Consider the following 15,496-nt stretch of genomic DNA (forward strand, 5'->3'; position numbering starts at 1 on the left):
GTACAAATCATTCTTTGGATGACACTGACAAATCGATAACAACTTATTCTTCAGTTATTACCACGTTCACGTTTATTGGCATGTAATAGCATAATACATAGTGAATTAAGTTCCCAGCCTGTTGCTTTAACATTTAAATTTCGCAATTTTTGATAACCATTCATTTTCACACCGGGCCATGCGGTGCGGCTCTTCCACTGCTTCAAGTCACCTTTCCACAGGCTTTCAAATAGTTGTGCTGATTTTTGGACTTCGAGGGGCTCGTGGTGGGTTACTTTCAAGCGGCATTTAATTTTTGGAAGCAGTAGAAGACGCAGGGTGGGCTTTCTTCCCATATCTCGAGAATATATTTGTCTTACTGCACACAGATTCTGCAATGGCCCTAATACTTAAACGACGCTTTTTAGTTATTTTGGTAATTTTTGAAGAGTCAAGTCACTTTTTGAAGTCACGGGCCGTCCTTGTCACGCGGGAATCATCCCCGTATACTCTCGGCAATGTTTCATAACGTCTACAAGTTTTACGCTTTACATTTACTCTTTGTTCGGTTTCTTTAGGTCAGTAAGTTTTTCACCTTCGTTACTCGATTTTTTCGCGATCGCATCGAGCCTTCTGTGCGCAAAACCATGAAAGCTTTATGGCGGAACCTCGTATATGAATGAAGTAAAGGGCTAGCTAATTTCAACGAGGAGTAGCAAATCTGAAATACACATATTTTTCATTCAAATATTGATGATATGTGACACATACAAGAGAACAACTTCCTATCGTGATCCCTTTGGCGTAATTCTACAACACTTTGTGTTAATGTGTAACTAGAGTAAACTCTAACGGAATGCAGAAATAGTATGGCTTCGGCTAAAGACTCTTAGTTTACTTTGCTACAGTATTCTAGAGCTAGAGACTGTATCACCGTCGAACTGACTAAATGACTGACTAGAAAGAGAAATTTTTAAAACTCATGGAATTCTGAGTCCTTAGTCAACACTTCGTTTGTTGTTTCTCACACTACTGTTTACTTGATCGACAGCTGTTGTGCAATCCAGTCCAGATTTTCGTAAAACCGCGGATCACTCATTTTCAATGCAGATTTTTTGTACAAATAGTAATATACCGGAGAAACTGTAGAAGAAAGAGAACAATAGCCTGACATCAAACAAGAGGCAAGTTGTGTTTCAGTATTCCGTGCTTACACAGCCGATGTATAATAAATAGAGCAGTAAGAGCCTTCGGCCACTGAAACTGGTACGGTGCATTGGAATGCCCTAGCACCTGCCAAAGATGCAATGCGATGCTGAGGAAAAAGTACATCATGCTAATGAAGAGCGGGGTGCGAAATTTTTCGTACAACAAGTTTGCCATTCCGGCTTGATAAACGTAGGTGGAGTACAGACTAAAAACAAAAGCAGTGAACGATAGCATCAAACAAACATCCTGGGCACTGTAAAAGACGAATAAAACAAAACACCGAGCTTCGTAAGTTCCTTCGATTTGTGCAAACGCAATATATTGTAGACGCGAAAATACTTACATGAACAAAAAAATGGCACCAACTTGACCACCGCGAGCTAGATACGAGAAACTGTTTATGCCTAAATCAACGAACAGAAACAGCAATTGAAAGAACAAAACGCTGGCGAAACGTTTCAGAGAAAGTTTAAGCATTTTGCATTGGTCCCGGTATCAGGTATTGCCCAACGACACGAAAACCAAATTCCTTGTTTTCTCTCACTATGTTGGCAAGCAAACAAACTTGGTTCAGGGCGACGAATATTTTTTGTTATAGTTTGGTTTAGAAGGCAGAACCCTAGAGGGGCCAACACAGGATTGAAACTGTTATCAAAATTAATTCAGTTTATGGAACACACATCGCTACATAAGGTTGCAACGTAGTATCAGTTTAATTATTAGTAAGTATTTTTTTGGTAACCAAAGTAACAACACAAAAATTTAGGTTTTGCGCTGATCTTGGTTGCACTCTCTTAAAAGTTTGTTGTTGTTAAATGGTGTTTCGAAAAATGACACAGTATGTACATTTATATATATATCTATCTACATCCGGTTGAACTTTTTCTCAAGGTCGCTATATGGAAAAGGTTGTTGCGATTTCAGAGACAAATCCTAAACTAGGTTTGTTATTGGATTGAAGATCTTGAAAGTATAGTAAATGTAATTTAATTACTTATTTAATTAATTACCGCTGAAATGGGTTTCTTTTGACATCGAATATCTCGAACCATCGAATTTCTACATCGAATATCGAATGCCTTGGTTCTGCTGCTGTCAACATCTTGTTCGTTAAGGTTGGCAGCGCGTCAATTTGACGTGCCATAGCGAAGAATGTTCTTTTCTGTCCCACGTTTCGAAAGGAAACAAGCTAGCTACGAATTCCGGCTTAGTTTAGGCTCGTTAAAATGAAGTAACGTATATTTATGTTTTACTAATCTATAAGAAATAAACTCAAATGCTTAATGTTTCGTTTTGTTTTGCAGGATTGGACTGTGTGCATTCAGTGGGTTTAAAATCTACCCAGGCAGTGGCAAAACTTTGGTGAAAGCTGACGGTAAGGTAGGTATACACATTTCCGTATGATTGAGACGCCTGGTATTTAAAACCTAACCATTTCGAAACAAATTCCATCTAGAGCGAAAGACTTTTATTATCTCTTATCAACCAGTTTGTATTTGATCATTTTACAGACGCACGTATTTTTGAACAAAAAATGTGAACGCTCCTTCCTGATGAAGCGAAATGCGCGTAAAGTGAAATGGACCGTGCTTTACCGTCGCAAACACAAGAAGGGCATCGTGGAAGAGGCTTCTAAGAAGCGTACGCGCCGTACTCAAAAGTTCCAGCGTGCCATCGTTGGTGCCTCCATTACGGATATTATGGCTAAGCGTAACATGAAACCCGAAATTCGCAAGGCCCAGCGCGAGCAGGCTATCAAGTAAGTTTGTGTCGAAGATCGTATGTAAATGCCCCCTACGTGACCGAGTTGTTAATTGATGCATCAACGGGTAGATAAAGCGGGCGAAACTATTCTTACATTCATTTTGTTCACCGGTAGATTTCTTGGTGTTCCGGCTACTAGGATGCACCATTGAGGAATCTGCCGTCTTTACAGATGAAACATTCCATTTTATGTAGTAACACCGTGAAATTTTCATTTCGGTCTAACTTTTGGGATTTATTTTAAATTTGCAGAGTTGCCAAGGACGCCAAAAAGGCTAAGCAGGCCGAGAAAAAGGTTAAAACCCAACCGAACCCGAAACAGCAGAAATCCAAAGCTGCTAAGGTCTCGCAAAAGGCTGCCCCACGTGTAGGAGGCAAGCGATAAAAGGGTTATAGCATCTACGATGCGTTGATGTGTTTTTTGTGTGTAACAACTGCATCTGGTGTACAACAAACGAACGGGAAATGTACCATTGGAATTATGGAATAAAAAAACAGTCACCCGTTTGACGTTGGTGTTACCACAATTGAACTGATTATCACACAATAGAAAGAAATTAAGCGAAGAAATGTTAGTATGTTGGTCGACGTTCGAACATCTTCAAGACACCTTATATTGAGATACTTGTATGAAGGATGCTTTTTCTTTCGAATTATGTTCTCGATTTGAGGCAACGAGAAAGACCTGTCTGATGATAACTGACCTTCTTAGTGCATTCATCAAATAAGTAAAGAAACAGTGTATATTTGACTTTTACATTTACATTTTACATTACAATATATCAATGCATTGTTTATATAGTATTAACGACGAGAAGATAATCGTATTTACATAGAACGTAAAAAAACATTTTCGGAATGACGATAGGAGGTGTTAGAGTTGAGTTGTTTTGGTCGACTTTTATCGACACTTAAATCCAAACACTCGATTGAGTGATTATGGTTCAATCAGGAAATGGTTCCTTGATGACTTAAATGATGATGAAATTTCATATCCGTACGTTGCCGTAATGTTGGCGATTTTATCATTTACAATTCATCCTTTACAACTGAGTTAACGGAGTAAAGGAATTTCATTATTTCTTCTGTTGTGCGCTTGCCATCGTAATCTTGTAGGAATTGTCCTTTTGCAAAGTACTTGAACGTAGGATAACCACGGATTTGAAAACGTTCGGCTGCCTTTGTATGGACGGTGCAGTCGAGAGCAGCAACCTTGGCCGGTACATTTTCATCTACTAACAGCTTGGCAATCTTCGCAAAGTCCGGTTTTATGTGCTTGCAATGACCACACCAGGGAACATAGAACATCACAAAGAGGCTTGGTTCTCGTTTGATAACTTCCTCAACATTGTCATCCGTGAGGAACAGTATGTTATCGACTCCGGGAAATTGGCCGAACGGCTCCACTACTTCATCATTCTTCGTAAGCACCGCATCTGGATCGTTGAGGTATTTTATAAAATCAGTCGCCGTACGACCGCCGTTATACTCTCGGATGGTTTTGAGATAGTTGAAGTACTTGATGGTCGGATAGCCGCGAACTTCGAACGAAGAGCAGACTGCGCTGTAACGCGTACAATCGACCGCTGCTAGTTCAGTTCTGGGGTCTTCCTTGAAGTGTTCCGCCGCACGGTTAAATTCAGGTTTCGTTCGCTTACAATGTCCGCACCCTGTTGAAGGAGAGCAAAAATATATATATATAACTAAAGTTTCTGCTATGGTATACTTTTTCTTCTTACAAGGAGCATAAAATATGACCAGAACGCGTTTTTTCTTTTTCAGAAAAGCTTTGAACGTCTCATCATTCAGATGGACAACTTCCGAGGGCTCATCTTCCCACGAAGATTCTGGGGCCGGAGGTAGAGGAGGTTGAATAGGGTTCTGAAAATGTTTGTAAATGAATTTGTAAATTTAACTGCTCAACATTTTTCGCCAACCCTTTAAGAGATACCTGCATGAATTCCACAATTTTATTTGCTTCCCGTACGTTTACGTCGAACTTGAACTCTCCATTGCTAAAGTATTTTACTGTCGGGTATCCTTTAACACCAAACTGTTGCCCGATGGAAGATTCAATAGTTGCATCAAGGGCCGCCAGTACACCAGGTATGGCTTTGGTCTTCAAAATTTCAGCCGCTTTTTCGTACTCCGGCTTCATTTTTTTACAGTGTCCACACCACGGTGCGTAAAACATTACTAACGCCGAATGTTCGTCTTTGAGAACTGGTCCAAAATTGCTAGTTGTGAGGTGAACTATTTCCGAGTTGCTTTCCGATGCCCAATCTGATTCCTTCGGCTTGACTGTCGGTGGAGCGGTAGGATTTTTCATGAACGCTACAATACTTTGGCGATTATTTTCTCCTTCGAAGGTATATTTCATGCGTCCGTATCTATGAAAAACAAATGACAATAACTATTAAGGAAAAATGGAATGTGTGGTGTAATCTTTTCCGGACGTACTCATAGTACAACAAGGTTGGGAAGCCCGTTATGTTGTACAGCTTGCGGATGATTGAATTTTCGGGACGATTCACGTCGATCGCGGCGAGAACGTATCGTCCTTTTAAATCAGTTGCGGCTCCGGAAAACTCTGGTTTTAACGTTTTACAGAATCCACACCAAGGCGCATAGAACATGAGGAGAACTGGTTTGACTTCTTTTTTCAGAAATTTGCCCAATGCCTAGATATAATGAATCCTTCAAGAAATTACCCAAGTTATCGAACGAACAATGACAAATATTACCACCGCATCTGGCACATGAACGACGTCTGCTCCGATTGGATCTTCTTCCCATGGCAAGTCGCCAGCTGGATCACGCATAAAATTGACCATGCTGGTCGCTGTAAGCTGCCTGTCGTAATCCTTGTGATAGTCGCCATCCTTAAAGTGCTTAATCACAAAGGGGACCGGTTGGACCTTCAGTTTCTTACAGATCTTTTTCACCTCTGAATTATTGCAATCGAACAATATGAACGTGCCTTGCCCCTTCACACTTTCGGCTGCTTCTCGGAATGAAGAAAGTAGTGCCGTATTTTCTTTTACGCCAGACATGAACAAAATCAAGACGTTTGTTTTGGTGCGAAATAGCTTCTTTAGTTCCTTCATGTCCGTGATGCTATCTATTACAGCACTTTTTTGGGTTTTGGAATAGACCAAGCAAACGCCTACGGTGGCAATCTGTGGAAAAACCAGTATGTGGGTCAGTATGGTTGATTTTCGTTGCCTTCCTACCTTTTCGACCATTAAGACGGCGTCTCCTAACTGGTTTCTAAAATATTCTTTACGCGTCTCAGCGGGAATAGAACTTACAATAAGGATGCAAACATGCAGTTTCATGATGCAAACAGGAAGCGCTGCTGTAATTATTTCTTCTAGAGTCGTTTTAACAAATATTTTTTCCTTGATGTGTACTTAGTTTTGTTTGGTTTTGTGAAAAGCGCTTCTGAAACCGGCTGGTTAGTTTATAAGCTGTGGTTTGGTCTAAAGAAAACGTTCTATATAAAATGATCAAAAGCAGTTTGACGTTTCTACAGCGTTCGGTTCGTTTCTAACAACAGTCTCTAAGGAGAGACACGCCGTTCGTCTCACCGCAACTACTCTACTCTCATTTATCAACAGGTAAAATTTAAATCATCATTTAAATAATCGCATCATGATGTTGGGAAAAAGGCAAGTGTTAATTGAACTTCAATCGACAAACTGCATGATCCACGCTGAGGTTGTTTACCTCTATAAGTGTTGGTCTGGCGAAAGCCGGTGCTGGTGCTGGAAACACTTCCATTTGATGTACAGTTTCACGATGTGGGGGTTAATATATTAATACTCGCCTGCTTTAATTTTCTAAAACTGCGGCGATTGCCAACAACGACAAAAGTCGGTGCAATTTCGCTGTCCACACTACGATGCTACACGGTGCATAACAGCCTCATATAACAATTTTGACAGTACAGCGACCAGTGTCAAAAGCGTAATGCAGTGTCAGCAGACCCTATAACACGACGTTATACAGGGCGCATAACACGACGTTATACAGGACGCACAACAGATTTGACACTAAGTTACGTGTTACGTGTTATAGTTATGCACCGTGTGGCATCGCAGACACGTTACGATTTGTCTGTGCGATGCGATTGCACAAACTAAAGCCCGGTCCACACGTTACGACTTCACTTCTACTTTAGTCAGTGCAACCGCATCGCCGCAGACCAATTGTAACGTGTGGACGGCGAAGTTGCAACGACTTTTGTCGTTGTTGGCAGTCGCCGGCGACGTAGCAAATTAAAGCCGGCGAGCATTAAAGTCGTACGACTTCTGTTACAAATGTAACGCCAGCGGCTCCCGATTGAGCGGCCCACCTGAGTGCCACGTTCGGGTCGCTAGCTTAATCGCCCTCGGACCAAGGAATCGGGCAGATAAAAATGGAGCTGTTATTGTTACGCACCGTGTGGCGCCTCAGCTACAGCTGTTTCGCTTGGATTAAGATTAAGCTCACATGCAAACTGACTTTGAATTTTCGAACTTTACTTACTTGTGTGAGTGTTTTATAGCGCGCTGTCAGTGAGGCAGGGTTTGTTTATGTCGGTAGGTTAAAAACTGCTAGTAACGCAAGGTTTGTGTCTCTGCTGCTGGTAGTCACCACAGGCTTCGTGTTTTTTATCTTTCGAGAATCCAGTCCGTATTTATGATGCTCATTGTTGCAACATTTAGAAAATGACTGCTTGAATAGTGTTTTGCGGTTTCGTAAAAATCCTAAGTATATTTTATTTTGCTAAATAATATTGGTATTTCGGACTGCGTAACGTCGCTTTTGCCATACTGGACAAGTAACAGCGAACTGAACACAATAGTTATAAACGGATTGATATGCGCTTCCGCGCTTTCGGCAGACAACAGGATGACAGCATAAATAAATTGACACTTGTGCAGACAAAGAAAAAATTTGTACAAGATTTGTTTTGAAATTCTTTTCATTCGGAAAATAAACATCTTTCGTGTTCGCTAGAGCTGCTGTATGAATAATTTGAGTCGCAATACCGTAGCTATCCGTGTTACGTTATTTGATTGTTAAAGGATTTTTGTTAGTTTTATTTATTTGACACAACAGTGGAAAAAGGTAAGATAATGCTTTGTGTTTCGCGAGGCTCTACCTCGCACCTGGAGACTTAAAATATTTCTGAAGTGGCTAACTTGAAAAACTTAATAATAATACGTAACGGTTGGCGAAGATTCCAAAAAGTAAACACTGTGGTGTGGTAATTTAGAAAAAAAACGGTTTCACATAGTTTGTTTACTTCCTGAATGCGATCGCATAAAGGCCTTTCGCTCACTCATCAATGTACTTTCATTTGCATTTTCGTGGTAGGTCGGTAGGATCAGCTCATCGTTGATGGCGCTACTCATAATTGATATCTTGAATGAATTAGGCCGCATCCAAGACATTGAAGACTAGTGTTCGTGCATATTTGAATGAGTCACCCATTCGACAACTGAATGACAACAATGGATCCAACGCAGATCACAGCGCTGGCAAATTTATTGAAGGAAAGTGGCGATAAAGTGTTGAACTCTCAGTTCAAACTATCACTATCAGGTAGGACGATTAACGATCGCTTTAATTGCTACTTTGACATTTTTTTTTCATAACTCCAAATATTTTTTAGCCTCACTTCTAAGGGCACTGAATGATTCGTTTAGCTTGATTGTGGATAAAAATGAGATACTACCGCCGCAGAGCTTTCAAGTAGTAAAACCGAATAATGCAAAATCTGATGTATTCCGGGATCTTCAGTTTGTGTATGATTTCGTGCAGAAAACGGTAATTCTCAGCTTGAACCAGTTTCTCAACGACGACCTTTACGAGTCTGCTGTGGACATAAGCAAATTTCGGAGCTTACGTACGCTTGAGGTGCAGAAGATACCAATCAATCAAGTAGTTGGTATAAATCATCTTAAGAATCAACTGCGTGATCTGTCCTGTATTCGCAGTATCTCATATGTGTCGGATGTGCTGGTTGGTTGTGGCGGTGACAAAATGATGGAAAAAAAACAGTGGCGAGCGCTTAAAAACATAAATTTTGCATACAATATGCTTGATTATGTGGATAGCTCGCTGGAGCTGACACCTTTGCTGGAAGTGTTAAATTTGAGCCATAACCAATTAGTGAGCGTGTCTGCTGTGCGCTATTTGCCAAACTTACGGGAGATAAATTTAAGCTACAATCGATTGAACAGTATTCCGGTGTTTCACGTGGATGCAAGAAGCAAATTGAAGGTTTTACAATTGTCTAACAACTTCGTAGAGGATTTAGATGGTTTGTCCTGCCTTTCATATTCTTTGAACGATTTGGATCTATCAGGAAACTTTATCGTCGATCATGCCGCACTGCTTCCTTTGAGCACCCTTAGTGCTTTGCGGTCTGTTAATTTTCAGAACAATCCGCTGGCGTGTCATCCGAAACATCGACAGGCAACAGCTCGTTATCTGAATAAGAACATGGCTAATGTAGAGTTCTTTCTGGACAACGAGCGTTTGTCTCGCTATGAAAAATCTCTTACCGGAAATTACGATAGCTATAAAGCAATTCTGGTATCGAGCGTTGTTTCCAATTTAAACGGTAGCTCGAATGGCCGTAATACACCGGAGTCTAATACGACGGAAACCACAACAGAGCGAGACAATCTTCTCGACATGCCCGGAGGCTGTTTAAGGGTAACTGTAGAAGAGAAAGGTAAATGAAAAATCCTTACACATTTGAATATTTTCATATTTTTATCATGTCAATATTTTTCAGAAATTATGAACCACTCCTTAACTAGCCAAAAGAAGTTACGGGTTAGGCGAGCAGTGATATCTGAATGTGAAAGTGATCGTGACAATACATCGATTGATAATTCTCTGGTCGGAAGCAGAAAACTGAACAGTTCGGGAATAAATTTAGGTAAATAATTCCACTCTCCGTTGATGAACTAAATAATTCCGTACATAATCCAGATACAGTAGTCGTAAAGTAGTAGTAGTAAGAAAAAAAAGAAAAAAAGCTTTAAGTCAAATTAAATTGCATCTTGATACGAGGCAGAATTTGTTCAAGCAACTAAAGGACCCACATTATCATATACTCCAACTATTTCATACAAGTTAATGCAGCAGAATATTGGTTAGGTTCAACTTACACCATTTGTTCTTCAACTTTCGAACCACATTTTTGTGAACGTGAGTGTGGATCCGCCGTTTTAAAATGTTATCCCTTTATTTTTCGATTCAAGAATCCAATCGTGAACATTTGGAGACTAAGGAAGTTCTTGAACGATTACGAGACGAATACGGCAGTGCATGGTTACAGAGTCAAGCTGGGCACATGGTTAGAAATGTTATCGGTTTCGATCCGGATAAGGAAAGAGAGTATGAGAATGTTGCGCAGTATAAGTACGAGAAAACTCATGTGACAGAGGAAAGCAGCAGTGGAATCAATCATTGCTGCCATGTCACAGAAAACAGCGCAGCGAAAGAGCGATTGGAATCTGTACCTGCAAACCCGGTTACACATGAGCAGAGCTCTATGAACACTGTTATATTAGAAGATCTTAGTGCATGGAAAATGCAAGCGAGCCCCGAGTTTCCGACTGCTAAGATAAAACTATCGGAAAATAAAGCAACGCCTTCAGATTGTAGAGGTCTTACCATTGAAGCTGATGATACGAGATACGTGTCTTCCGACCAAGGAACGACTGAAATGAATGTTAAGGGATTGCTGAACTTGACGGATATCTACGGCAGCTTGCACGATCATGATGAAGGTATGTTACCGGTCAATTTCTTTGCATTTTTCATCAGTTTGAATGTTTTGTCAATGATTGTTTATTTTCCGGTCGAACAGATTCCGAAGTTGAAGATAATGAAGTTCTGTATCATGTATTTGCTCGAGACAACGATTCCGAATTGTCTCTCCTTGTTTCTGAAAAGAGCATCAAAGAAAAGGACGCAGTAGGAAGGCGAGTTCAGAATAATAATTTCAGCATTAGGCTTGCGTACAATTAATTTTAATATCTTTTTTGCATCGAAGAACCAAAACTCGTTGGGGAATTAAAACGCTTGAGGCTTGCGAAAGGTCAACGTCTACTTGTATCACATTAACGTTTGACACGATGAAGCGAGATAAAAAGGAACGAATGTACGAAATGGATACGCACGATTGTCTGCTACTTGAAAGTCGACTTCGAAGCATTCTGTCCAAAAGACCTCTATCCGAGATGAATCAACGTCTGTACAAGTGTGTTGTATGTAATACCAAATTTTCACGCGAAGTCAATAGCAAACGTGCGCAAGATGGTACGTAATTATTTGGTTGGTACTGGCTCCTAACAGCAAGTTATTTTGAATGTTAATGCAAATTTGAGTTTAATTTTACCTGTTTTGCAGATATCCAATGCCCGGAATGTCGAGGTGGTTATTGCATCGAAATTAAGGAACAGCTAATGGAGAAAGAAACTGTAACATCATCGACAAACCCCTTCATTAGTAGTCCTTCGACGTGCAATTTGAACAGAAAATTAACATGTTCTTTGCCTAAAGTGTCAGATGTGCACGTTTCCGAACCGGAAGCTATGAACATCTCGAAGCAAAGTTTGGGTAAGTGAAGGATCGTTATAAATACTGAAAAAACTCTTCTTGAGGTATTACTTATATGCATTGCTACAACGTAAAATTCATAATTATTTTGTTTGGCTTGAGCTACTTTGTTATCTCGCCAAAAAGGTAACGATTGATGGGAAAAATACAATGCTTTACATAAACCATTGGTTTCGATTTCTCCTCTTATGTTATTGTGTTTATACGTGGAGAAATATCTACCTTTCCAAATTGGTAATTTGTCGCCGTATTTACGATTCAATATCGATGTTGGAAGTAGAATAAATAGTTTAATGTTTTATAGTTTTCGAATTTATATTTCAATAGTACTATTAGTCGCAAGGTCTGCAATGCCCTAAGGCTTGGTTACAAATTGCTGAAGGGTTTAAAAAAATTGAATTTTATCTATATATATATAAAATGGAATTTTATGTATATATTGATGTTTGGTTACCTAATCTTTGTTTTGCTTTATAATTTTCAATAGCATACAGTTCCAATAAGATTATTTCAAGCGATGTAAACAAGTTTTATGTTGGAAAATTTTGTAGATTATTTTCCGTCTTCGTTTATTTTCTGAAGTGATGGAATGTACTGTTCAAAGTAGATCAAAATGAGCTAAAATTTCCCGTAGTTATAACAATCGTAAACCAAGGAATGCCAACAAAACATTCTTTAAATTTACTTCCACATATACAATATGCACTCACCAGAATCTAGCGGTTCGTTGAATGATTCTTCCTCCTGTTCGCGGGTATCTCAACCGGGCAGCTCCTGCGACTCGAACCGAAGCGTTGCAGGAAGTACGAATTCTGAACGTGACCGTGACGTTGACTTGCTCGGCAACGAGAGCGACATTGAAGTATTGAGCAATCCCAGTCAGAGTAGTATAGAGGTGCTTGATAGAGGGTAAGTGAAGTGAATTGGAGTGATTTGTTTATCGTAGTGAATACTATAACTTTCTATAATAATTACACAACTAAAGATATCATCCCAGTCGAAAAGCATCTGAAGAACGCCGCATCTCAAGCCACGAAATCATCTCCGATAATAACTCTGTTGGTACATCTGTGGGTGCAATCTCGTTTTGTGAGGAAGAACAGCAGCATACTGTCGGCGACTCAATGAATCCCAGTTTAGACGATCATTTGAATGGTGCGCTAACGATAATGCCCAATGTTACTTCGGCACAAGGAGAGGAAAAGGACTATTCGATGATCAAAAAAAGCACCGCTGGCAAAAAATTACATGCAGCTCACACCAGTAAGAAAGGATTCTTAGCGAACGTTAATCTAACTGAGAGCTCTAGCTCTGGTTCGGTCACGGACAGTGTATGCACCGCATATGAATCGAATCAGGGGCAATCGGTGGACGTTTTGAATGCCAAAACAAATGTAACGGTAATTGGGCTAACAACGTGTGAACAGGAACCGTCGGAAGCTTGTACATCGATGCAACAGCCATCATTTTCAGCCAGTGCATCTGCGAATGCATCAGACACCACTAAGTCAGACAATTCCGTGTTTGCAAGTGTTTTGGGGGGCCTATTCCAGTCCACCAATATGCTTATGGCTAAAACGCCGAAGGGAAAATCGGAAGAAGAGTCACTGAAAAAGTTCTATGAACCAATTCGATACAATTATACCGATTATGCCAACGTTGACCACCGCTTGAAGTTGTACTTATATCAACACTTATTTGACGATGCTAACGAGTCTCTAAAATGGTTAGTTTCGTGCATCGTGTTTGATGATAATCATGTAGACGAATGGCCCACTGGATTTGATGGGTTGTTCGTTCTGTCAACAACCAAATTCTACGTCATGAAAAAAGTGGCTGCTGAAAAGTACGTTCAAATGAAGAATTTTCTGATATGTGACATTGGTGAGTTTATGTTTCTCTTTTTATCCGTGTTCTAGTGATGATCCGACAAGCTGGTTGAAGAAACATATCGCAGGAACAATTGATCGCATTGGAATAGCGCAGCCCCTGCCATGGAAGTTTGGAATTAAGTTTATAATTAGCGCGATCGGGGCAGTGCATATTGTTCTTCAAGATATTTTTCGCACTGATAAATTGATATTGTTTTTTAATGGTAAGCATGGTTGTTTTAATTGTATAGTTCTTAACTGTTAATTGTATAAAAATGATTCGTTGCAGAAAATCCTCTTCCAACTTACTGCACACTCGACTACCAACCGTCAGATGTGTTGATTAACAAATTGAAAAAGGCAGCGAACGGGGACGTCGTAAAAATGGTTATGATAATAAACTTCTGCGACGTTGTATCCAACGACGAACTGAAGAGCGTACATTTGTCAACGCTACTTGTTACCGAGAAACATCTCATGTTGATACCCGACATCAGATGGATAAATGAGAGCTCAGCATATCCGGTTCAACCTAAGTTCACGCAGCTGGTAGTCGATATTGTTGAATTTGAAGATATAAATGACCTTTCTTGCCGACTGAGCTATGTTGACGAACAAGAAGACAAAGAGGAAACCTGGAGTCTTGGCTTTGCTACTCCCACGGCTAAGGAGAGCACAGTCAATACTATATGCCATTTATGGGAGACATTCTTTGGTGTTCCAATGAATAGAAAACGTTTGTAACAGTAGGCTCATTTGTAAGCAGCAAATACGTTAGTAAAAATAAAGGCAGGGATCTTTGAGAAAAACGAATTGAGAGAAGATGTCCAGGTATTTTTTTCAGATCTCGCAAACTTCGTTCCGTCTAAGTTGATTTAACATTACGGTTTTCAGTCAAATTCAGTCTAATTTCATTTCAAACTTGACCATCTACTACGACTGTTCGAAATACGTGCGTGTGCTTTTTGTTTGTGTCCTGTTGATTTATTTTAAACTAGCAGTTCCCGGCACGCGTCGCTGCGCCTCATTTCAACTTTATTTCTCGATTGGGAGGCATTTCAGAGGACTTCTTGGTGACGTATCCGATCAGCTTCCCTTTTCGCTTCCCGTTACTCCTACTTTTCAAACGATCGGGCTTCCCGGTGACATATTCGTTCAATTTCCGTTCCCGCCTCCCGTTACTCCACCGTTTCCCGGTGACGTATCCGATCGGCTTCCCGTTGGATACATGTCAAAACTCGCGCCACCACCACCACCTGGCTCAAATTGCTTGAAAATTATCAGAGCTTTGCTGACATTAACCCAGATTTTGTATAGGAGCCCCCGTTTGTAAAGAGGGGAGGGGTTTCTCCTCGGAGGTATGGGAGGGTCAAACTTTCCTGTTCACAATCAGGGGTCACAAAACTACGGTGTGCAAAATTTCACGCGGATTGGTTCAGTAGTTTTGGAGAAAATGCGGTACAGACAGACGGGTGACAAACAACCATTTTTATATACTAGTATACTAGACTGCTCATTAAGTTCTGAGCTTTTTCAACAGAGGGCACTGCTACGAAGCTGATTTTTTGTGTGATATTGGTACACTCTTCAAATGAACGTATGTGAAGTTTCATTTCAATCGGTAACTTGGTTTTTTTTTACAAGTCATTTAGTATCGACATGTCACAGTATTTTTCACAATGGAAAAAATCAAGTATCGTGCAGTGATTGATTTTTTATTTTTGAAAGGTTTAAACGCAAAGGAAAATTATAAACGAATGTTGAAAGTGTATAAGGACTCTTTACCTTTAATTGGCAGTTAAAAGGGGCAGTTATGAGTTTAGACGTGGTCGTAGTAGCCTTCAAGACGATCCATGTCAAAAACGTAAAAAAACAGACACAACATCGGAAATCATAAAACAATACAGGATATCGTTTTCGAAAATCATCCAATCACTGATAGAAATTAAGTACAAGACCTAGTCAACTCATTGAGCAGTATAACCAATATTTTGACTGAAGTTTTGGGTTCGAGAAAGCTGTTTGCACAATGGGTGCCGCATTTG

The 15,496-nt window shown here is 40.1% G+C and overlaps 4 protein-coding genes across 7 annotated transcripts; 2 read left to right on the forward strand and 2 right to left on the reverse strand.

The window, feature by feature from the left end:
* Positions 1-678: 678 nt before the first annotated feature.
* Positions 679-1,801, reverse strand: LOC128273149 (transmembrane protein 138). The gene is made up of 3 exons (XM_053011071.1): positions 1,532-1,801; positions 1,194-1,441; positions 679-1,122 (listed from the first exon to the last, which is right to left on the reverse strand). The coding sequence occupies exons 1-3, from the start codon at positions 1,663-1,665 to the stop codon at positions 1,016-1,018; spliced, it is 489 nt and encodes a 162-aa protein (XP_052867031.1). The 5' UTR covers positions 1,666-1,801; the 3' UTR covers positions 679-1,015.
* A 517-nt stretch (positions 1,802-2,318) lies between these two features.
* LOC128269731 (60S ribosomal protein L24) lies at positions 2,319-3,479 on the forward strand. The gene is made up of 4 exons (XM_053007133.1): positions 2,319-2,419; positions 2,493-2,568; positions 2,700-2,947; positions 3,205-3,479. The coding sequence occupies exons 1-4, from the start codon at positions 2,415-2,417 to the stop codon at positions 3,335-3,337; spliced, it is 462 nt and encodes a 153-aa protein (XP_052863093.1). The 5' UTR covers positions 2,319-2,414; the 3' UTR covers positions 3,338-3,479.
* A 331-nt stretch (positions 3,480-3,810) lies between these two features.
* LOC128272659 (protein disulfide-isomerase A5) lies at positions 3,811-6,395 on the reverse strand. Of its 2 annotated transcripts, XM_053010518.1 has the most exons (6): positions 6,264-6,395; positions 5,697-6,131; positions 5,413-5,633; positions 4,904-5,342; positions 4,692-4,833; positions 3,811-4,622 (listed from the first exon to the last, which is right to left on the reverse strand). In XM_053010518.1, exons 1-6 carry the CDS (start codon positions 6,288-6,290, stop codon positions 3,982-3,984), a joined length of 1,905 nt encoding a protein of 634 aa, XP_052866478.1. In that variant the 5' UTR covers positions 6,291-6,395; the 3' UTR covers positions 3,811-3,981. The 2 variants fall into 2 exon arrangements, with proteins under 2 accessions (XP_052866478.1, XP_052866476.1); XM_053010516.1 differs by having other exon boundaries at positions 5,697-6,346.
* Positions 6,396-7,940: 1,545 nt separating this feature from the next.
* LOC128275771 (uncharacterized) lies at positions 7,941-14,240 on the forward strand. Of its 3 annotated transcripts, none has more exons than XM_053014384.1 (12): positions 7,941-8,067; positions 8,317-8,544; positions 8,615-9,682; positions 9,746-9,892; positions 10,218-10,748; positions 10,829-10,943; positions 11,015-11,280; positions 11,371-11,580; positions 12,294-12,489; positions 12,566-13,426; positions 13,500-13,675; positions 13,741-14,240. In XM_053014384.1, exons 2-12 carry the CDS (start codon positions 8,445-8,447, stop codon positions 14,193-14,195), a joined length of 4,125 nt encoding a protein of 1,374 aa, XP_052870344.1. In that variant the 5' UTR covers positions 7,941-8,067; positions 8,317-8,444; the 3' UTR covers positions 14,196-14,240. The 3 variants fall into 3 exon arrangements, with proteins under 3 accessions (XP_052870344.1, XP_052870347.1, XP_052870345.1); XM_053014385.1 differs by having other exon boundaries at positions 7,946-8,067; positions 8,378-8,544; XM_053014387.1 differs by lacking the exon at positions 8,615-9,682.
* Positions 14,241-15,496: the final 1,256 nt, after the last annotated feature.

This window comes from Anopheles cruzii, chromosome 3, assembly GCF_943734635.1.
Source record: "Anopheles cruzii chromosome 3, idAnoCruzAS_RS32_06, whole genome shotgun sequence".
NCBI lineage: Eukaryota > Metazoa > Arthropoda > Insecta > Diptera > Culicidae > Anopheles > Anopheles cruzii.